A 22,473-nucleotide genomic window follows, 5' to 3' on the forward strand; every position below is an offset into this window, starting at 1 on the left:
CCGAATGGCATTTGAGTTTCTGGAGTTTTCGCTTGTTTATTGGAGCTTTTGCTAGGCTGAGGTATTTTTTAATTTCCCCCTCCCCTCCTATTTTTTTAATGCCTGAGTCCCAGGGAAGGCAGGATGGTGGCTCAGAGGTGAGTGCTCCATCTGGGATCATGTAGGGATGAGGTTTTCCAGGGGAAGCTGGGTGTGAGGGGGGCTGAGGCAGAGGAAGATTTGGCCGCTACCAGGCTCCCTTGGGGTCATCATTGCACCTGCACAGGCAAAACCCCTTTGCTTGCCTAAAAATTGGGGCTCCCTGGCAAACCCTATCGGCCCTACCTGCCCGCTGGGCTGCCTTGGGTTTGCTGCCTCCTGAAAGGATGTTCGTGGTGCCGGTCCGGTCCACCTCGGTCTGATGGCAACACCCAGCAGCCCCAAAAGGAAAATGGCTTTTATTTTAGCAAAGGCTTAAGCTCTATATTTTAAAACAGTGCCACGAAAGAAGAAAGTGAACCAGAGTCTGCTTTTGGCTCGTGCCGCCCACTTCTTTCCTTCCTGGGCAGCTGGAGGCTGGCCCTGGGGACCAGCGTGACCTGCCCGTCCCTGGCCACCACTGGCTCCTCTCGGGCCAGGCTTTTCACCCGAAATGCCCTTTCCCCGCCAGGCCGCCTCTCGGTGACCAAGGAATGTGTGGGACCCCTGCCCGGTGTCCAGCCTGCTCTGGCCTCCAGTGCCAGTGAGGGGTGCCGGGGGCTGCCTGTGGGGGACAGGCAGGAGGAGGCCGAGTATCCTGTGGGGATGCTGCGGGCCTGCAGCAGCCGCCGCTGGCTGGGTCGCTCGTTCCTCCTTCCCGCTCCAGCGATCCCCGCTGTACTGTAATCACACAATTATTATGCCATTAAAATGTCATATTCGTAGAAATCCACATAAACAAGGCATTAGCAGTTGCCAGAAAATTGTAGTTTTACTGCTAATGACCTGCTCTCCCCCCGCAGCACCACTCCTCTTTTTTTTTTTTTAAATATTATTTTTTCCCTTTTTTTTTTTTGTTGTTTCTGAGCTGTGATTTAAGAGGCAGATGACGAATTACATCTTTACACCAAGAGGCTTTCGATCTCTAATGTACAGTTGTGGTGAAAAGCTGCCTCCGTGCTTCCTCTGGGGGTTTGCCGTTTGCCCTTTGCTGGCGAGGTGGTGGGTGGTTTTGGGGGGGTGCCTTTAGTGCATGGTTTTCGGGGAGTGCCTTTAGCGAGTGGTTTTTGGGGGGTGCTTTTAGGGAGCTGGTAAAGGAGAAGGCTTTCGGCGAGCCCTGCTTTTGGCTGGGCGCTAGTGTGAAACGGGAGGTCTTCTCCATGATGAGTTTTCTCCGTGTCTCCTTGCCTGGGGGAGGGGGTCCCCTCTCATTGACTCCTCGGGGATACCCCCGACACAGCGTCAGAAGGGGCAGTGCTTGTTCGCCGAGAGTGGCCAGTTACCCCTTGGATATTTTCTTCCTCTCTTGGCTGCAGACTCATTGAATCTCTGGAACTCTTTAAGCATTGACTGTGTTTCCTATAATTAATATCGGCCATTAAACTGCAATGTTGAAAGAGAAATTACCTAATTCCAAGAAAAAAAATGAAAATTTATTACCAGTACATGAGAGAAAATGAATATGAAAGTTTGAGAGAGGAGCCCTGTGGAAGATAAATAGAAAGGCAAGTGGAGTATTGACTTGATCCTTTTCTAGTGCAGGGTAATTTGGCTTCTAAAGTGAGTTAGATCATAATAAATTAAATTTAGATTTCTGCACATCAGTTAAATAACTCCCAAGACAGAGTTCTGGTGTGAGGAAAAGGTGATAATACATGGCGGAAATATTATAATGAAGACCTTATCCAGTAACCCGTACCTGATGTGCTGTCCCTGGGTGAGCGAAGGGGATTTCTCCTTCCGCTTTAACTCGGTTTTCCTGTCCCTGATCAGGCGCCGAGGAACAGGCGAGTCCCTGTGTGCGGGTTGGGAGGTCTCCTGCCTCCCACGGCTTGCGTAGCTGGGAGTTTTTCATCTGAGGCTGCTGCCTTGCTTACCCTCACGGCTTTGTGCAGGTATCTTTTTTTGCAGAGGTTGGTGCATGCTGCTGTCTGAGCATCGCTTTCAGTTACCTTTGCAGGGAGCTTGGGATGGAAAGCTGAAGAATGCCTAGTCTTCAGAAGATTTGGACAGGAGGTGTGGATTGAAAGCAAATGACCAAACCCAGGTACCTTCTTCTGGCTGAGAAAGTTAACCCAATCCTTGGGCTTGTTTTATAACTAAAGCTCTTTGGCCAGGTAGTGGTTAAAATCACTCTTTAATCTCTATTTGACATCTATTTGCTATTGATCTCAGATGCGTATTTAACTAGTGATATTTAGAAACCATCCTACTGATAGCTTTCCTCGACCGAAAAAGGAGTGCCTGGGTGAATCAAGGCAGTCTGATGTCTCTCAGATGGAGATTTCATGGGGTTATTAGTTATTCACTGTCGTGTGAACCAAGAATGCAGTCCTTGGGTGCAAGGTATATCCAGGGCAGGATGAGAAGCAAATTCCATGGGATAGGGCACTGGTATTTGCTTGTGCATCCATTTACCTCTGGGACTCTCCAGGATGGTAGCGGGGATAGATGGATGCTGGGGAAACGCTGTCCCAGACCTCAGAACATGTGCCAGGACCCTCCCGCACACTGGGCCCTGCTTCTGCTGGCCTGGCCAGAGCCTCACTGCCCTTGCAGCATGTGCAGAAGCTCTGGTTTTCCTGGAGCCACGGCTGCCTGTGGGAATTCACCAGCCCTCCTGCTTGAGCCACTGGATGCTTGCCCCATTGCACCCTTCTAGCTGATCCAAGGCTATTGGGTTTAGGTGACATTAAAAAAATATACGTACGTCTACATCCAACAGCCTTAAGTGCTATGTGGCTGCTTTTAAAAGCCATTTCTCTTAAGTTTGATAAAACCAACTTTTACTTTTCTTCACAGCATTAAAATTTAGGGACTGCAACTGCGCTGTGCTTGTTTTAACGGCGCCAAACCCCCCAGGGTCATCATGAAATCTTATAAACGTCAGGCTGTCGGTGGCTCCGCGATGCAATCGGCTCACTTTTCCCTGATCTTTTACTGCAGCAGTAAATCACATTTTGCAAGATGCCTTAGAAAAAACATAAACAATATTTATCACCCTGTGTACATCGGTCCTCCCGAAAGCCCGCAAGCAGGTTACGTACATCCTCCTTGTAAACTTCCTGCAGTGACCTTACTGGTTTCATAACTTTCTCCCAGCTTTGAATAACTTTCTTCCAGTCCTGAATAACTTTCTCCTAGTCGGGCTGGTGGCTCAGGGGTTTCTTCTGATCTTCCCTACATTGGGGTATGTGCAGGAGGAGCTCCTGTGAAGGCCACGAGGTCACCCCGGGGGAAGATGAATACGACCCTGTATCTGGACCCCCCTGCATCCCTGGGCTCTGTCAGCTTTTTGGGGGTGCTCGTGTCGCTGTGACCCAGGGCGGTGTGGGGCATTGTGTGGTTGGAGGCACCTGGCTTGGTCCTGCTGCGTTTCACTTGTGGGAGCCGGTGCTCCCTCCTCCCCTTCCTATGAGTAGAGAAAGCGTGCTGCCAGATGCAAGTAAAATCAATTATGGGATAAAAATCACCTGTTTCAAAAGCTTCATTTTGCGCTATTAGCAGGCAAAATCGGCTTTGAGATGGTGTGAACTGAGGAGGGGGAAAAAAAAAAGAAAAGAGGAAGAAAAGATCAATTATTGGATAAGATCACAATTTTCTTTAGGGCTGAGATGTCTGTAAATGTTTGCATCTCTCCGTGTTACACGTAGGCTGAGATCAAAGAGGTTGTGCTGCTGTAACGATGAGATCTTATCGGTGCTGCATTGTGCTCGCTGGCTCAGGCGCTGCTGCGCTGAGGGATGCTCAAACCCCTGACAGCATCACACTGCTGAGGGATGCTAAAACCCCCTGATGGCACCGAGTCACCAGTGGATGCTTAAACTCCCCAACAGCTGTCAGAGCTGTTGGATAACCCCAAAATGCAGCTCCTCCATCCTTTTAGAGGGGGGGTGGCCTGCATGGGCACATGCTTGCTTCCTCTTTTCCCTGTGGTAGGGCTGAAGTCCTCTGTGGGAGACTTGTTGTGGCAGAGATGGACTGAAATCAGGTTGGGAGGACCATGGACCCCTTCTTCCAGGGTTCTGTTGCTGGAGCCGGCCCTGGGGCCAGGGTATGGCTGTGGAAACGTGGAATTGTGCTTGATGAAACTACTCCTGTCTGATGGCTCTTTCCTCCCTGAAGGGTTACAGGGGTGAGGGGGCACATGGTGCAAAATGGCTGGAGAGAAATTAAAACCCTAACAAGACCTTTGTGCTTTTGTATTTCTCGAGACCATGCTGTTTGAGAGGGGGATCCACCAGAGACCTGAATTTGGTTTCAAATTAGTAATTTTAAATTCAAATTGGCAGGCTCTCTTTGACATGCTGTTTGAAGACCTAGGAAAAAACCAAAGCCTGAAGACCTAATGAGGCTCCTTGTTAGCCTGCTCTTACGATGCTTGCCCATGCTGCGGGACCAGCCGACCTCCAGCAGGGCTTGGGAGGACCTCCAGAGCGAGGTCAGACATCCTCTGGTCTCTCCTCTCTCTAACGGGGCTGACTTTGTGCGCACAGGGCTCAGACGTGGACTGGGACGACCTTTGGGATCAGTTTGAAGAGCGGAGGTACCTGAGAGCCCGGAGGTGGAAGGGCGGCGAGGACCCGTACCGGCTCCATGCCTTTAACCAGCGGGAGAGCGAGAGGATCCCCAGTGACCGTGCCGTCCGCGACACCCGCCATCACAGGTTCTGCCTCCCCCCTGGTTTCTCCTGATCTTCCTCACAAAACTTCATTTTATGGGTGGATAGTCTTATTCCTCTTCAGGGCCGTGGTTTTGGGATGCTAGGTGGGTCTGGGCCCTTCTCCCACGCCCAGTGGGTACGCTTGGGATTGTGTCTGCCTGGGTTGTATTTTTAGGATTGAATCTTTCGCTTTACTTGATTGCTTGGCATGTCTAGCAGTCCTAAACCTATTAATTAAAACCTGTATAAATTCTTCCAGGACCATGGGCAAAGAAAGGAAAACCCTTTATTTTTCTTTCCTCCAGAAAAGTAGTGGGTGTGCAAGAGCGCATCTCCACGGTGGGCAAAGTCTTCACTGATGCTGGGAACTCTTGCTCTGCATAGGATGCAATAAGATGGTGCAAGGGAGATAAAGTAACTGTTGAGCGCTTATTTTGCTCTACAGAGAGAGGAGTTAATGTGGGGAATAAGGGACTATTTGTGAGTGAGGGGGAGAGGAAAGTAAGAACTTGTTGGTTTACTGGCTGCTCCAGCACCATTGGTGTCAAAAGTATCCTTCGGCACCCAAAGGACCTCTTGGGAGAGGCAGGGAGGATTGCAGTGGGGGTTGCCCTGTGGCACCCACACTCCCTTGCTGCTGTCAGCATGAGAAGGGCAGCGTGGGAGTTTTGGTGCACCTTGACTTGCTGTGAGTGCATCTGTAACCTCCCTCTGGTCACCACTCCAAACTCATCAGGGAGAAGCTGCCCTTCACACCTACAGGTTGTTGATGGTCAGTGGGGTTAATTGTTAGTATGCTTGATGGAGCGATGCTGGAGTGTCCCACTGGTGTAGAAAATACCCCCAGGGTTCCCTCAGTGCAGTTTTCCTCCTTGTCCTCTGAGGGCACGGTGTATGCCTGACCCCCACTGGAGGTCCCCAGCCCGCAGCCAGGGCAAGCCCTTCCCAGGGAGCGGTGCCTGGCATCACATCCCAGCCCACGGGCAGCAGCCATCCTCTCCTGCCTTCTCCTGGGAGCCTTTTGGGGGGAAGTCCTGCTCCGGTGGGAGCTCTGTGCTGGACCCAACCACGGCACCTTGGGGCCCAGGCTGCACCTTGCTCCCAGGTCAGAGCGACTCGACTCCTGGCACCTGACCCGACTCTGAATTTCCCTTCTTCTAGGCCAAATGCAGCACTTAGGCTGAAATGCTCAAACAGCACCACTGTTTCAGCCCTATAGCAAGCAATGCGCTTATTTATTTATTTATTCTTTTAGCTCCTTTTCATAGTAAGGACCAGATGCTCCTTTCTCCAGAGAGGAGCTGTCAGCCCTGATGGACGCCTGTTATAGCTGAGCAGAGAGCGAGTGTTCTATTCCTGGAGAGAATAAATGCCAGGGATATTAACCATCTGCCCTATTAAAAGTGAAGATTGACTCGGTTGCCCCCTCGCCGTACCCCCGCTGTGCGGTGGCAGCCACCTTGTTCCCAGGCGGGTGGATGCGGCGCTGAGTGCTCCCGCGAAAGAAAAGTTCTCATTAAGGAGGAAGCGAGGGCACAGCACGTGGGAGGGGCTGGGGCTAATTGCATTTGCTTCCAATTTCCTTAACCTGGTAATTGGATTCTGATTTATTGAATATGTCTGAACAATGCTGCGACGATGCACCATTAGCCCAGCATTAGAGTGGCCACAGAGGAAATGGGGCTGCCGGGAGATCTGGGGGAGGCAGGCACTGATGGGTGGGATGGAGGAGGGGGAAGGATCCGGGCATGGTGGTCAAAAGGGAGAGGAAGGGGCAGAGTTTGCAAAGCTCTCTCTGGAAGGAAATCCTTGCTCATGGTGCAGGTGTCAGGGGAGCTGCTGCAGGCGATGCTCTGGCACTATTGTGCAACCTGGAAGGCGGGTCCTGAATTGCCCAGTGGAGCTGAGTGGGAAAGCATGGATGTGCATGGCCTGCTCTTGGAGCAGGGAGAAATTGCTGGTGGCTGTTCAAGAAGAACATGTAGAGAGAATCCAGCGTGGGGCTGACTAGGAGAGGTCCCTCCAGCAAAGGGGAGAGCAGAGCACGGCACGCCGGGCTAGGTGAGAGATGGGGAACCCCCCAGGGCTCATGCTGTGTGACCTGCTGGAGGCTCTGCTTAGAGACTTGGTTTTGATGGCAAACCTGGCTTAGGCTGCTTTGTGTGAGCCAGACTGGAAGTGCTCAGGCTTTCTTGTATGATAGTGAAGCCTAAGAGTTGGACCTTGATTCTGCTCCAGCTGACGTTGGGGGAACGTGCATCCTAGCATGGACCCCGCACCAAGGGGCACCACCGTGCCAGGAGCTGTGCCGAAGTGCTCCTGCACGGTTGCTATTCCCAAAGAAAGTTCACATGCCGGGCAGGAGACTTTGGAGAGGTTCTTACTCACCTCTTGAGCACATCACCGTGGACAAGCAGGCATCTTCAACCTTTCAGCCAGATGTTGCCTGAAGCATTTTGCTCTGCTCTCCAACCAGGTTTTCAGTCTGTTTGCTCTCCATCTCTTATCCCCTCTGAACAACGTGCGGCAGAATCAAGACTCAGAGACTTGCAGACCACAGAAATGCTCAGAGAGCAGCACCTCACAGTACTGATCCTCGTGCTGGGGGTGCTGCTCCTTACAGCCCCTCTGTGGGCTGTTTTTCACCAGGATGGTTGCAGAAGGTTTCCTGGAGTTTTATTTGCTAATCCAGCCAAGCATCTGGACTTGCCAACAATAGCTGAATATACAAAATCTGGCAAGGGCTGAGCAGCAAGCTCCTTGCCAGAAGGTCACGGAGAGGGCAAATACTTTCGGCAGGGTGGGATATGGCACTGACAGCCAGTTGCTTAGCAATGTTTGCTGGATTGATTTTGTTTTTAAATTGCAGCTAGTGGGATGGTTTCAGATGGAGAGGAATCACAGTGCTCCAAGGAATCAGAGCTGGAGAAACCATGGTGGCTCTCTCTGCCAGCCTCTGGCCAGCACAAGGCTGCAGCCTCATGCTCAGTTTGTGCGTGATTTCAGCCAGGGAAATGCCATGGCTGCTGTGGAACACGTCATGTCCCTCAGCCTGGAAGATCTCATAGCTGGAGCATCGCTCCTGGTGACCTGCCTGCATCTCCCTGCTGTTGACTGCATCCTGGTTAGATGTCGACGAAGCTCTTGGACCGCATGAAGGGATGTCTTTTTACAAGAGAGGACCATGTACGGTCCTATGGTGGTATATCACATCCCCACCAAAAGTCAAGGTTAAAAAGTCCCCGTGACCATAGCAGCAGGCTGGACCCATATCTAGCTGACACATTCACATCATGCCCAGCCGGCTCATGCCGCTGGAGTGGGTGGCTAGTCCCCCTCTGCTGCGGTAGCCACACGCCATTGGGATTACCTCATTGCTACATCCCACCTTCTACAGCTCCCACCGGCAAACCGCAGGACCAAAACAGCAGCGCGTGAGTCAGTGCCAGGCGGGTGTGCGTGGGGAGAGGAGCTGAGGTTTCCAGTATTGCTCAGTGGCTTGGAAAGCCAACAGCGAGGATGCTTCGCCTCCAGCCAGAAGATTTCGTCATGATGGCTCCTGGGCTTTTTCCATCAGCGGCAGACAGCTCCTGGGGAGGCCGGCATTCGCCATGCGGTTGCTCCATATGCTGCTTAGGCTGACCTCCGCCTCCCAAACGCTCCGTTGGGTTTAATAGATGTGCAGATGCTGTTGTGACTGCCAGGCTAGGCTGGGACCACGAGTCACGGCCAGCACTGGCCTGAGCTGGGGTTTGCACTCACTGACAGCAGTGAAGCAGAGAGGTGAAATTGGGGACGAGGAGAGTAGATGAGAGGGTAGTGGCCAGAGGAGAGGTAAGAGCCTCCAGCAGACTGCTGTAGCTGTTGCAAATCACGTCAGCCAGCCTCAGGCATCCCCCGCTGCCTGTTTTCCTCTGTTCGTCTTGCTTTTTTCCTCCGCAGCACTGGTATGAGTTTAGCAGTGCTGTCTCAAGAGCTGTTAGAGCAAGGAGGCCAGTGATGGAGCTCTCTCAAATCCTGGCATAAGGCAATAATCCTCTGAATTTTTGAAGCTCCCTCCCTCCCCGAGTCCCAAGTGCTTTACAAGAGGCCCTACCTATCCAGCGAAGCTTGAATTTTAAAGCTGCTTGAGGGGGTGCATTTGTGTGCATATGTGCGTGTCTGAGAGAGAGAAAGCAGCTGCTAAAATCATGTTGCGATTGAAATGTGAGGCTGGCAGGGATGCTGGCAAATACGAAGATTGGGCGTTGCATCGTCTGCTGAAGGTGAGAGCATCGTGGCAGCCTGACATCCTGGTCACACCAACTTGTATCCCCTAGAAAAGCTTTGCCCTTGTAGTCTGTCCTGTTCCCTTTGTGGGGAACAATGCCACGCCGTAAGACTTCCTCCAGGTTTCCTCACTCACACCGCAGTGCGGTGCCAGCTGGAGAGTGTCTCTTGGGTGGGAGAGCTGCCCAGGGCTGGTGGCTCTGCTCGTGGGCACAGTTCATAGAGGGGTGGGAAAAGGTGATGCCTGTGACGTTCCCCAGGGGCAGAGAGCTGCTGTCTTGAGTTCTCAAGATCCAGAAAAGTCAGGATTTCAGCCCTGAAGCACTACACGCTGCAGTGTTGTCTTGACCCATTAATTGCTTCGTGCACCCCAAGGGTGCAGAGGCTGCATGTTCAGCATTACGTTGGAGCAGCTGTAATTGGGGTAGTTGAAAATGGTACCTGACTGCTTTGCATGGGGATAGCCGCGAGGAACACGTGGTGCTGAGAGTGGTCCTACCTCTGCCAGGTGTGGTACCTGCGTACACGGGCACGTGGGGCTGAGCGTGCATCTCTGCCGCTGCAGACCTTCCCCGTGACCTGTGTGAACGTGTTTGGTGGGCAGCACGTGAAAGCCTGTGTAGATGTCTGCGTGCAGATTGCGTGAGGGCAGCGGTATCGCATGCAGATTTTGAAGTGGCTCCGTTTTTGGCTGAGTTGATGATTGCATCCCAGGAGTGGCAAGCAGTCAAGTGCACTGAGAATATTGTAATATCTTCTTGGAAGTGAAGAGTTGAAGAGGAGAAAAGTAGATTTTGACAGCATTGCCTTTGGCTTAGCGTGTTTATGATCCCCCTGGGCTTCTCACGTTGCCTTGTCTTCCTTCAACTTCTTTGCCCATTAGACCAAAACCACTTTGAGATGAATCAAGGTGAACACTAGGCCTCAGCAGCTAGGAATGGGTTTTGTACCCCATATAGGGATTTAGGCATCTTATCTTTCTTGCATTTAGGCATCTTATCTTTCTTGCATTTAGGCATCTTATCTTTCTTGCCTGGTTTCTTGAGAGTCCCCAGAGGAGGAACTTAATGTCTGGAGAATGACATGTGTGGAAAACCCCATCTTATTCCACAGGCAGGACAGAGGTGAGGCTCTGTTCTGCTCTGCTGTGCTCAGCAATACCTAAACATTAGACCTGCAGAAGCAGGTAGGTACCTAGCAGGTGGCCAAACACCCTTTGAATTTGAGGGAAGGTTTGCAGGGATGTTCCTGGCATGGATGTCGAACAGTTGAGAGTGGAACTGAAACTAGAGGTTTTCCTGGTCTGGTGTTGCCCTTCCCTTTGCTGACTCCATACATTTTTCACTGTGGCCTCTGGATTGTAGCTGAGCTAATCTGGTTTTCTGTGTAATGCAGACTAAGTCCTGAGGGATTCTGTTATTTTTAAAATTTGCTTATTCAGGCAGTGTCTTGTGAGTTGCTGACTCTGGATGCGCTGGGTTGTAGACCAGAGCATGAAGTGGTACAGGTGTGTGTACACGTGGTCTCCGTGCGCCTGAAGCTGCTGGGTGCATCTGCTTGGGGCAGCGGGGTGGTGGGACAGCAGGGAGTGGGGCATGTCTGAGCAGAGGTGCCTAGTGTGCAGGGGGTGTGGGTGGACCTCTGTCCATGAGGATGGATGGAGATGTACACTCTTAAGACATGAAGGAGGGAGCCTGGTGAGGAGAATGGGGGAGAGAGTGTGCTCAAATGCTTCCATGCCTCCAGTCTCAGCATTGGCAAAAGTTGGAGGAGGTGTCCCCACACTGCCGTATGCGTGTGCTGCTGGCTTTGCTCTGCTCTGCATGCTCTTGTGTGGGCTGGAGGGTCCCCATGTGGGTGCTCCCCTGGGAGACATGCATGGTGCTCTGGGGAGAAGAGGCTGGCAGAGCTTTGCACGGGCTGGAGGGGGCTGGATGCAAGGGGGTACGGGTCTCTTCTTGCTTTTGGGGTTCGTTATTAGCTGCTCTGTGACTGCCAGCAATATCCCAAAAAGTTTTTCTGTCCCTTGATCTGTTATTCCAGCGGTTACAGTGTTCTCTGGGCAAAGCCAGGACATTTGTGGTTTCATTACAAAATAAGATTTATCACATTTTGGCAAAATGCAGTATGGGTGAGGGCTGTCCCTGCATCTCTTGCCAGCAGAGAATACTCTGAGGGTGAATTAGCCAGGTAAGAGGACATCACCCCTGCTTTTGGTCTTGGTATCCTTCTTATTCCTAGACAGGAAGAGCACAGCGTGGCCCTGCAGGTGAGCAGTTACGCAAATGAATGGTGGAAAACACATTTGAGATGATAGTATCTCCATTAGGAAACAGCGTAATTGCTTTTGTCTCTTGGACACCAGACCCCAAGAGGTTAGTCCTCGACATTGTGTTTTGCCATCACCTCCTTAGGCTGCGATCTCTGGGGATGAAGATATGAGAAGAGTCCATCAAGTAGGGCAGGGGTTGGCATGTGTCTTGGGGATAAACTGGAACCTCCTGAAGTGGCTAAGGTTTGGTTTCTGCCATCAGTCAGCTGGCTTTTGTGGCCTAAGTTTGAAACTTTCACAGGCTGGGCAATGTCTTAAGAGAGAATTGCTCGTGCCTCTTCTGTGCAACCTGGTAGCCCTTTGGCAGCAGTAGAAATAGCTAGCACAGGTTGGTTATGTCAGGGAAAGTATCTTAATATGTTTTGTATCTTAATGCAGTTCGGCAGCTGAAAGTCAGTGAAAGAGATGGCTTTGGGCAGTTAGCTCGCCAACCACTGATCAACCATTTGAGGTCCAGCCGTATCATCTATATGGGAGGGGATCGTCATGTGCTGGGATTTATTTTCTTTTTTAGGGAACTGTCATTATTATCTCTTCTGGTCATAGTTACCCTGTTTCCAAGCTCTTCAGCCCACCAGGAGTTCAGATGTTTGCTATACAGGTTGGTCACTAGCACAGTCAATTCCCCTAGCTGGGAAAATTTGCTGTCTGCTAACAAAGGACACAGTATGGAGCTCGTTTTATCAAAACCCACTACCTATAGTTTTATGCTAGAGTTTATACCTGCTGTCACTCACAGTTTAGACCTACGTGTTGCTGGAGAGCTGAGGCTTTTGAATGAACTGAAGTGTGAAGCCCAAAGTGCAATTTAGAGGATGCAAACTGGAACGGTCACATCTGGCCAAAGACTTAAGGGTGAGGCGTAGTTTGAGTAAGGATGTGCACTGTGTCCCCCAGACTACCATGCAGTAGTTATTTTGGCCTCCCAGCCCTTGTCAGACAGCTGTACCAGCATCTGATGGTTGTGATGGCCAGCTTGTTCCCCATTGCTCCTGGGCCAACACTGGCTTTTGCATGCCTGTTGAATAAACCCGACCCACCTATAGGTGGGCCAAAATCTGCATCTTTCACTCAAAAGAGCTCAGTTCTGCACTTTGTAGATTCAGTCCATCTGGAGTGCTCACCACACATAGTGGCATTTTGTACATGGTCTTCTGGGTGAATTCGAACTTGAAACTCCAAGGAGATTTGAGGAACAGGTATGTGATCAGAACCCAGAAAGATTGTTTTCAGGTAGGAGAGAGAACAAGGAGTACTGAGATTTGCAATTGTTGGCAGCTAAGAAAGGAGAGCAAGACAGGTATTCCTTGCTATTAATCAGAATCAGGCACTTCATAAAATCATAGAATAATTCAGGTTGGAAGAGACCACAGGAGGTCTCTGATCTAGCCTCCTGCTCAAAGCAGGGTCATCTATGAAATCAGACCAGGTTTTTCTCTCATTGCAGAAACCACTGAGCCCTCTGGGGCTACTGCCTCTCAGGCTTGGCCCAGCATTTTGTAAGATCTAACATAATTGTAACATAATTGTAAGATCTAACAAACCTTGATTGCAGCACACTAATTTGTAGTTCTCCCACAGCTGCCTGTGTTTGTGTAACGAGCTTGGAAGGTGCTTGAGTAGCCGTCCTTGCAGCACTTGCATTACCCATATCTTTCCTATCTTTGCAGACACAATAGGCCTAATTCACTCATAGAGGGTGCATTTAAATGAGAGGAGGAGTAGGTGCACATCGAAGCACGTTTGCTAAAGCCTCCTGTCCTCACTGCCTGCCATCTTTTCCAGAATTGATTGTTATGTCAGTAGCAAATCTGTGTTTCAAGTCTATGTACCACCGTGTAGTCACCCTGATAGAGGTGCTGAGGTGACTGGAGACCTTCATCCACATGATCAACAAGCAAGAGTCTGTGCTGCTGCTTGGGTGATGTTGATATGTCTGGTAGCCACAGATCATTCTTGGTGGGACAGCAGTGAGGGGAGTCCTCTTTTCTCCTCTTTTGGAGTTCATGACCTGAGAACCTGAGAATACGCTTAACTACCACACTCATATCTCTTCTGGCTTGAAATTGCAAGGCTCTGCTGGTGGTGAGGTTGCTTGGACTTCAACAGAGTCCCCACAGTGTTTCAGTATCCACTTTTCATGCTTGCTTGTGCTCTGCAGCTGTTTTCATGCCCTACTTTCCACTGTGCATCCTCTGCAGTGCGTCCAGTGTGAGATGTGGTGACCCTGATTCCTTGTTTCAAGGAATCCTAAACTTTTCTCTTCCCTAAGGCTTGAGAAAACTTGGTCGGAGACAAAAATCCTATGGAGTCTCCACTCCATGATGTTGCCTGAAAGTGGAGAAAAATATTCATTGGACCATTTTAGAGCTTCAAAATAAGTGTTTCGTGTTCTCCTGCTTCTGCTGGAGCTGGCGTCTTGTATAGATATGGAGACACCTGGTAAGAAGTCAATAAGGCACCATTTTCCTATAGTTGCACCTACACTTTCTGGAGAGCTCACACAGGAAGTGTGATGGGTCTCTCTGGGGACTTATCAGCTGCGAACTGGGCTGAAAATGCACCATCCTGGGAAATGGCTGGTGTGTGTCCCAAGTCCCCATTCTGGGAATGGCTCTGGCCACCCCAGCATGTGACTGTGTCTGTGGTGTTTGCTGCCCCATGTTTGTTGTCTGGTGGTCCATGGAGGTGGAGGGCAGGCCAACTAGACCTGATGACAGAGGCTGATGGCTTCAGGGACAAAGCTTGATGAATGTGATGACCTTTTTTCAAATATCTCTTTGTTTTTAATGCCCTCTTCTGAAGCTTTTTGGTTTTTTTTAGTGGGAGGGGGACATAGTGATGAAAAGGGGTGGCATAAAATGGGATTATGGTGGGCTTGTGAACTGAGAGGGGTCGCATCTCCCCTGAGGTGTCTGCCTTTGTCTGGGCTGGGGATTGTCCCTGGGCAACACTGCTGTCCAGACCATCATCCCAACATCCCCTTGTCCTGAAGAGCATGTTATTCCCTCCTCAGATATGATGGGGCTTCTGCCGCAGGGTTAGTGTGTTCCCCAGGTCCCACTGACATCTGAACCACACTGTGTGACTTGCACAGACCTCACTGGGGAGGAGAGAAGCTTCAAAGTGCCAAGACCCCGACCCAACCTCAGATTTTGCTCTGTTGTCTGTGGCAGCTTGCAATGCCACTGGGCCCTCCAGCCCCTGCCCGATTGCTCCTGGAGCTGGAGGTGGTGGGTCAGGTCAGCCAACAAGTGACTCCTAGGCAGAATCATAGAATCATGGAATGGTTTAGGTTGGAAAGGACCTTGAAGATCATCGAGTTCCAACCTCCCTGCCATGGGCAGGGAAATGGAGAGTAATCGTTACCACCAAGCTACCTGCATCACAGTAAAAGGACTGACTCCCTGTTGGTTTTGGAGGTGTTATGTCTTCCTCATTGCGGCAGCGCAATGGCTCCCCTCAGTTTTTCGGACCACAGCTCAACTGATCCCAGGTTGTGAACTGTGCCCTGGTGTCACGGGCTCTGATGCTGAATATTTATGACCACCAAGTGGGGCAGGATCTGAAGCACCATGAGATGCCACGTTTTTGTATCTGGAGGGGCTGCCTAGAGAAAGGCAGGCTGAGAGGCTTTAATTAAAAATGGTGCTGAGAAGGGATGCTGGGGCAGGGGATGGTGGGGGTGGTGTTTCTTCAGGAGCAGGGTTGGTTGTGCCTCCGTCATGGATGCTGTAGAGAAATGGTAAACATGACGGTGCTTATTCTGCAGCGGTGGATTTGCAGTCCTATTCCTCCCCCTCCTTTTCTTCTTCTTGAGTGAGAAAGATGAGGGCGACTCTTGGGAAGGAGTTGAGGAGCGAGCTAGACTGTATGAGAAGCTGATGGAAACGTATAGGCGAGTGTTTTGAATGCAGGAGGATGTGTCAGTTAAGTGGCTGTGTTACTCATTTTTTTTCTGGAGGGCAAAGCTAGTTACATCTGAAAGAGCTGTGCTAGGAGCGTGAGTTATGGCACCTGTCTGTGCAGTGAGCAGAAACGATTCCTGAGGTGTGTTCTCAGCTAAAAGGTGTCTGCAGGGCAAAGAGGATAGTCAGCACAGGTACTGGGGGAGCCCATAGGACCTCGGTGTCTCGGAGCCTGGTTCCTGGCAGTGAGGGTGACTCTGGACTGTTCCAGCAAACGCCATGTTATAATATTAAATCTCCTACTTGCTGTGCTTTGTTTCTCCAAGTTGTCCCTTATCCCAGCCCCACAGTGGGTAGGAAGAGCATCCACATGGGACAGGCATTCTCCTGACAAGAGTCTGAGGAGCTCACTCAGGAGCAGGCACAGCCTCCATCCTAGTTGTCTCTTCCCTGGAGAACACCTTTATTTTGTTTGGACTGACGTTTTGCTTGCCAAAAATTGCTGTTTCAGAGAGAAAAAAAGCTGAAAACAGTTTCTCCCCTCTCTCCAAGTGATAGATTTCTTTCACCTAAATTATGTTGGTTTTGTTTCCCTGCGAGACAGTTTTGGAAATTCCCCACCCACCCGTCCATTGCATTTTGCCAAGAAAAATGCGTGCACAAAATAGTTCTAGGTCGATCTGAAATGACTCTTCCCTCGTCCTTTTCCAGTTCCTCCATTTACTCTGCTTGCATCCCAGCCCTGTTTTTAGCAGCCTCATGGGGAGATGTTGTGCGCTGTACCCCCCAAATGAGGACTTCTCTGCAAGCACTGGGGGAACCTTCTTCTCTGCAGGCCCTGTGGAAATTTGCTTCAGCGGTCGGTTCCCTCCATGGGAACTGGTTTGTCGTCCGGGTGGAAGAGTTGGGGGAGCCCTTGGGGTTTCCCTCTTGTTTTGTAGACGGGGGCATGGGGACAATGACGGAAGAGACTGGCCCAGAGCTGGTGCTGGCAGCGGTGCCTGGGGAGAAGGTGCTCCGGTGCCAGAGCTGTGAAGCTCTTGGCTGAGTCTCAGTGCCTTCATTTAAAGCATCCCCTGTACCTGAGAGCGTAGACTAGGACGAGCAGAATACATACTGCCTTTGGAGCGGGGTTTTGCCTCTATTAACATTCTACGGCAGGTTAGTTTGTGTTGAGAAGTAACCACTGGTTAGATGTACTGTTAGCCCAGAGTTGAGATGCTGTCTATCCATCAATACCACGTGTCTCTCTCCAGCCTCCAGTCTCTCACTCAGTCCCTTGGGAAATGGCAGAGCTAGTACTGCCAGGGCTAATTATTCCTCAAGACAGAAGACATGTGATAAAATATTAACCTTTTTCAAAAACAGAACCCCAGTTAATTAGCTCCACTTCTACGACAGGCTCACCCAGAGATAAAAGCTTGTTCCCCAGATATCTGTCTGTGGCGCGGTGATCTTTCTGTGTGTCCCTGTGACGATGGGGAACAGGGAGGGGGGAGAGCTGGGAATTTAATAAAAGGCAGTGACCTGCCAGTTGCTGAGCCCTGAGGACGAACTGCTCTATTTCAAGGTGAGTGATGTCCGGGCACGGGCACCGCTGCTTTCATTCCAGAGGCTGAAGCTGGAAATGGAGACTGAGCAGGTAGTGGGATTCAATCCCCTCTGCTCCACTCCCCATGCCTGGGTTACGTCCGTGTTGTTGGTGCCACATCTCTGGAGCCTGAATTTGGGCGTTATGTGGGTGGACAGGGCTTGGTAGAGCTGAGTGAATAACCATGTTTTGGTTCTTCGGTTATTTAAGAAAAAGAAAAGCCAGGAGTTAGCAATTTCAGGATAAACCAAAAGCAAAACTCTCAGTGAATCTAAAAGTGAAAACACAGGAAAACTTAAGGCCAAAGGGACCTGGTTTTCTCATCCTGAAAAGGAAAAAATTTCGTTTAGATCTCACATGTTTTTGACACGTCTAGTCATCTAAAAATGACAGGCTGTATTTAAAAGCAAGTGATTTCGAGTATCAGATGAAAAGTACAGGTTGGGCTCCTCTGGAACAAATGATGTGCTGGAGTGGAAGCGATGACGGGACACGCGTCGGCAGCTACTGGAGCTGCTGGTGGGATGATGTAGCACTGCCGCAGCGGTTGCTGCATGGAGAGGGGTGCGTCTTCCCACCAGAGGGAGGGATGGGGGTCTCTGATAGATCAGGATTGACTGTAGCCCTGTCTGTGGCCCTCAGGATGGGTGTGCCAACAGCAGTCAATCTATGGAGGCATTGGGTCTCCTCTTTAAACTTCACTTGCCTCCTTCCCTGCAATGGACACAGAGGATCCTGGGGCTTTTATAGGGAAGAGAAATCCTTGCTTGTCTCGGTCCCCATTGCAGAGAGCAATGTGGTGCCCTCCTGAATCATACTGGGGCCCACTGGTGACTTCATGATGGACATCGCTTCATCACCAAGTGCTTTGGCACTCCTGAGGTGCCATTGATCACTCTCTGCAAAAGCCATCCTTTGCCTTTGACGGCTATAACATATTGACCACCTGTCTTATAGTTATTACATGCCATCGATTACTTTGATAACTTGCTCCAAGTTATTCTGACAGAATGAAGTTGTTTGTTTAACTTTCATGCTTGTCTCAGTATTTCTATTGACCCAATATGTTTGCGTAGGCTGAAATCGAAGTCGAGTATTAGTAAGCGATGGAACTAATTCTCCAAGGCTCGCTACTATTGATAATTAAGGCCGTGAGACAGTTTCTTCCATCAAACTCTTGTTTGTTTGTTTTTTCAGCTACCCAGCGCCTTAAAGTTCTACTCCATCAACCGTAGGAAAAGGGTGATCACAGGCAACGTTTCAGGGCCTTTTGGGTGGATTTTTGCTGTAAGCGCTGCAGATCCCCGCATGCTTAAAGTGTTTTTGAGCTATCACAGCGTGGAGTTGGGTTTGTGCCTCTCCAGTTATGACTAAGGAGACATTATAAGGATGGGACTTTCACTGCTTTGCTTTGCCACGTGGTGCCAGGAAGCTCTGGTGAGAAAGCATCCTCCCTAATGATTCTTTACAACTGTGATTCTGACCCTCTGAAATGTAATTCAGGTTGTCCTGGCTTATAAAGATCTTTAATAAAGGATTGGTGGCTTTCCAGGAAGGTGCAAGGTGCCAGATTTTGATTTTACTTTCACCAAGTGAAAACCTTTGATATCAGCTCTGGTATTCCAGTAAAACTGGCATCCGAAGTTTGGCCGTGATTTAAAATTCTACTGAAAACAAAGAAGGCTCTTTTTTTTTGTTGCTTTCTTTTTTTTCACTTTTGTTGGCTCCTTTTTTCTGTCTGCCTCAGTTCTGAGGAAGGAAGGGTGGGGGGAGTCAAGAAGCAAGACAGACCCTGAGTCTGTGCGGAGGGCCCTAGAAGTCTGAATTATTCATGAGCTGCTTTGAAAATCAAGACACACAATCTAGTTTAACTTGTTTTTAAATGCAGCCGTGCTATTCTCTCCTTCCTTTTTAGTAGGTTCTTTTTTTCCTCTCCCCTTTTCCAAAGACAAAAATCCAGCAAATTTTTAATAAATTATAAATGCATCGTCTCGTTGGTTTTGAGGTTTGCAGGCAGCAGCACGTCATGCGCACAGAAGGTTATTTTTGCCTTCTTACATTTCCTCCTTTCTTCAAATTTAGCTGTTTGATTAATTTTTTAGATATCTATCTTGCAGGGAAAAGAAAGAAAGAAAGAGACTGAAAGAGGCAGTGAGTTAGAGGAAATACTAATTGTGCACTAGCCAAGTATAGCGCTATTTCAATTTCCAGAAGCTGCATTGAAAAATGTCCTTCTTGGTGAACCCAAGAAGGCTAACCTCCTCTGATCAACCCACAGTTGAGTTGAACCCGGGTTCCTGTTTGCAGGTCCGTGCCCTGGTGGGCAGTGTGCGTGGTGGTCCCCTGCTAAGGCTTGGAGCTGCCTGCCTTCAGACAAGCAGCAGCTGTGACCATCACATTGATGGTAGCACATCGACTTCAGAAGAACACAGAGGCTGAGAAAACCTCTTTCATCAGCGGCTGCATCTTTTCCTGCCCTGGGGAGGGGTCTTCTCTTTTGCCTGTTTTCTAGTATTTTTGTGGTATCATGTGCTGGGGAGGGGAGAGGTGGGGACTTGGACAGGTTCCTCTGGGAGTCTAATCTACAGCCAGAACTGGTTCAGTGCCCTGGCAGCGTTTTCTTGTTGGTCTTCCTTACACTTTTATCCAATTACATCTAGTTAAAGCCTGCTAAATAATTCCTTGTCAGCTCTGATGCTAACCACCACTGAGTATTTGTTGCAGACGTGCCTCCTCACCTTCAGTCAAGCCTTGGCACACCCCCAAGTCGTCTGCTCAACCGGGGATTCCTCTCTTTGGATCACCCCTGTTTCTCTGTGCCCCAGCAGTCACTGAGGCTGTTGCATGCCACCCTGGGGATTTTTCAGTCCCTTTTTGGGAATGCAAACCTTGGGCGTGTGCCAGTCCTGCACAGAGAAATCCTACCGACCTTTCTCAAGGATATATTTTCTCTTTGGCAAGCTGAACTTCAGCTGGCGTTCCCTGCAACCACATGGCATCACCAGCTGACATCTGACTCCTCGTCCCTTCTTTCCTTTTGGCATGGCTGCTTTCTTAAGTCCTCTGCCTTCCAGCTGTTTTTTCAGCCTTTCTTTGCTCTAGGCTTTTTGGTGTTTCAGTAGCACCAACATGCTTATGGTCATGGCCAATCCGAGGTGGATCTGCAGGACCAGGACAGATTTAGAGGGTCTGTAGCTGGTGGCAATCTCTGCAGCCACTGCTCTTCCTATAGTGCCACAAAGGTCATGTACGTGCTCTGAGCAGTGACATTCACACTCAAATTGTCGTGTGTCCTGGTGGAGCACTCAGCATCAAAGCTCTTGGCATTCCGGAAGACACCTCAGAGCTTTCTTGGTAGGTTTTTGTTCCAGATCTGACTCCAAATGCAGGATGTGCAACCAGTGGGTGCTGGAGATGCGCAGCAAGGTCAGCATTCCTTCCAGTTGGCAGTCTTGCTAGTAATTGTCCCGATTGAGAGGGTGCAGAGTGTACCTGGAGAAGGAGATGCTGGCATGTCTTGGGAAGACAAAGTAGGATTTTGAAGGTTTCTCAAAGCTGGGTGACAAACTATTTTGAGGTAACATGCAGGAAGGATGGCTTGGGAAAAGCCAAGAAGAACTGAGGGTGGTGATGGGAGGTGAATGTCATGAAGAAGGCCACTGCCCCCTCTGTGTGCTCCGGTCATGCAAATACTGAATTGTCATATGAGACTGATGTATTGACTGTAACGTGAACAGCGCTCCTTGGATTTTCCATCTCTGGAGGGCATGAAGTAATGGTTTTTTGAAAGGTATTCTGCAGTCAGACACAAGTCACTAGGCTTAATGCATGGATAACTGAGAAATGCACAGATTACTGGGAAAAATGCCAAAGACCGTGTTACCCAGAGGTCAGGTGCATGGTCCTGTCCAGCAGTAAGATCTATGAACTCATTAGCTTCCATACAATTTGACACATACATTGCTGTATAGCTCTAAGTCCCATCTCTATTTTTAGAGTATTTTCATAGAAGTCACCTGTAATTTTGCTTCAGTTCAAATATAGGGTTTAGGCACAATGGTTTCCCACTGGCTGGGGGCTATGGCACCCTGAGAGGTTGTCCTGAGAGGTATGACCAAAGTGTCCATATGTCCTACCATCCCTACAGGTGTGCAGAGCCCGGGCACGTTCGGTACTGGCTGTGGCAAGGCATCTGGGGCTCTGATCCCTTCCCTCCCACCGGTGACTGTTTGCTTACCTACGGTGGGTGGCTTCGTCCCTCCCTCGGGCAGTAATTTTCGTTTTCCTCCGAGAGAGTAATTTTTCACACCTGGTTGGTTGTCAAGAAGCGCTCCAGTTTCCTCTGGGGTCCTGGAGGGAGGAATTGCAGTGACTACACCAAGAACGCCCTGCTGTAATAGGTGAAGCAACTCAGCCCAGAGAGGGCTGACCTGATTTTCGTGATAAAAAAGGAAAATCATAAAAGAAGTTCTCCTTGTTTGTTTTTTTTTTTTTTCCTGGACTGCCACCCATTTCCAGAAGCAAACTGTCTCCTGTCCCTTTGGTAAGGTACGGACACGTTTTCAGCATCTCTGGTCTTTCTGCTCCCCGTGCCCTGCTGCTCTGTCTCTCCGGCTGAGAGTTGGGTAAGAGCAAGGTCCCTGGTAATCATTGACTGACTGGCGTGTAGCCTGAGCAAAGCTGTAGAGGTTTCTCCCAGGCATGGATGACTCCGTCCAGCCCAAGACCAGGCTGAAGCACAGGCTTGCTCTGGTGCTGACTGGCTGAGTCCTGTCAGAAGTGTGCACAAGGCTGTTAAGACCTCTTCTTCCAGCATGGGTACGAGTGTGGAGCTTCGACATCAGTATTAACTCTTTCTTGAAGTTGCTGTGAAGATTTGTGTAATTTGGGTCACTTTTTCTGTGAGGTAAAAGGAGTTTATATGTTTTTCCTCTTTCTTCACCAATTTCTTCTCTGTTTCTAGAGGAGTGTCCAAATCCATAAAATGCAGCTCACGGCAGTTACACTGCTGTGGTGTGACTCTTGCATGTGTCTTTACAAGTTAGTCAGACTTGAAGAAAGTAATCTGAAACCCAGAGTGCTTTTAGGTTGGTCCCTCGGTGGTGGTGTGAACCCATACTGTTCCTGATGGCAGGTCCCTGTCCTGTGGGTCAATGTGAGAGGGAGAACCCTGTGGCTGTTGTGTGGAGACAAACCCAAATACTCTTGGTTTAGATGTGTAGTGATGAGATCGGTCTCCCATGTGTTTGCAAGGAGGAGACTGGAGCCAAGAGGGAGTTTGAAAGATGGTGTAGCTCCGTCTGATGCGGCTGGCTGTTCAAAATAAATATGCAGAGAGTGCCTTGGAAGTGGTGAGCTGTGTTGAGAGAGAGTTTGGACTTCATGGAAAATGTTAAAAATTCAAAGCAGAGCTGCTGGCAAGTGATGGCTGCTGAAGCAGAAAAGAGGGATGAGCAGAAGCCTGGCAGGGAGGGCTGGGGCTGAGGGATGAGGATAATCATCTCTTGAAGGACGTTAACGAGGCACAGGAAAG

General features: G+C 49.8%; 2 protein-coding genes across 2 annotated transcripts in view; both read left to right on the forward strand.

Moving 5' to 3' along the window:
* The window catches only part of CAPN14 (calpain 14), a 74,397-nt gene extending 73,533 nt beyond the window's left edge, over nt 1-864 (forward strand). The window contains 1 exon segment of the mRNA XM_009881947.1: nt 549-864. Within this exon segment, the coding sequence (XP_009880249.1) occupies nt 549-864 (316 nt within the window).
* Nucleotides 865-4,180: 3,316 nt separating this feature from the next.
* Nucleotides 4,181-22,473, forward strand: part of GALNT14 (polypeptide N-acetylgalactosaminyltransferase 14) — a 61,514-nt gene continuing 43,221 nt past the window's right edge. The window contains exons 1-2 of the mRNA XM_009881958.1: nt 4,181-4,231; nt 4,674-4,843. Coding sequence (XP_009880260.1) covers nt 4,181-4,231; nt 4,674-4,843 — 221 coding nt within the window. The remainder of the gene's footprint in view (nt 4,232-4,673; nt 4,844-22,473) is intronic.

This window comes from Charadrius vociferus, unplaced genomic scaffold (genome assembly GCF_000708025.1).
Source record: "Charadrius vociferus isolate BGI_N301 unplaced genomic scaffold, ASM70802v2 scaffold610, whole genome shotgun sequence".
Taxonomy (NCBI): Eukaryota; Metazoa; Chordata; class Aves; order Charadriiformes; family Charadriidae; genus Charadrius; species Charadrius vociferus.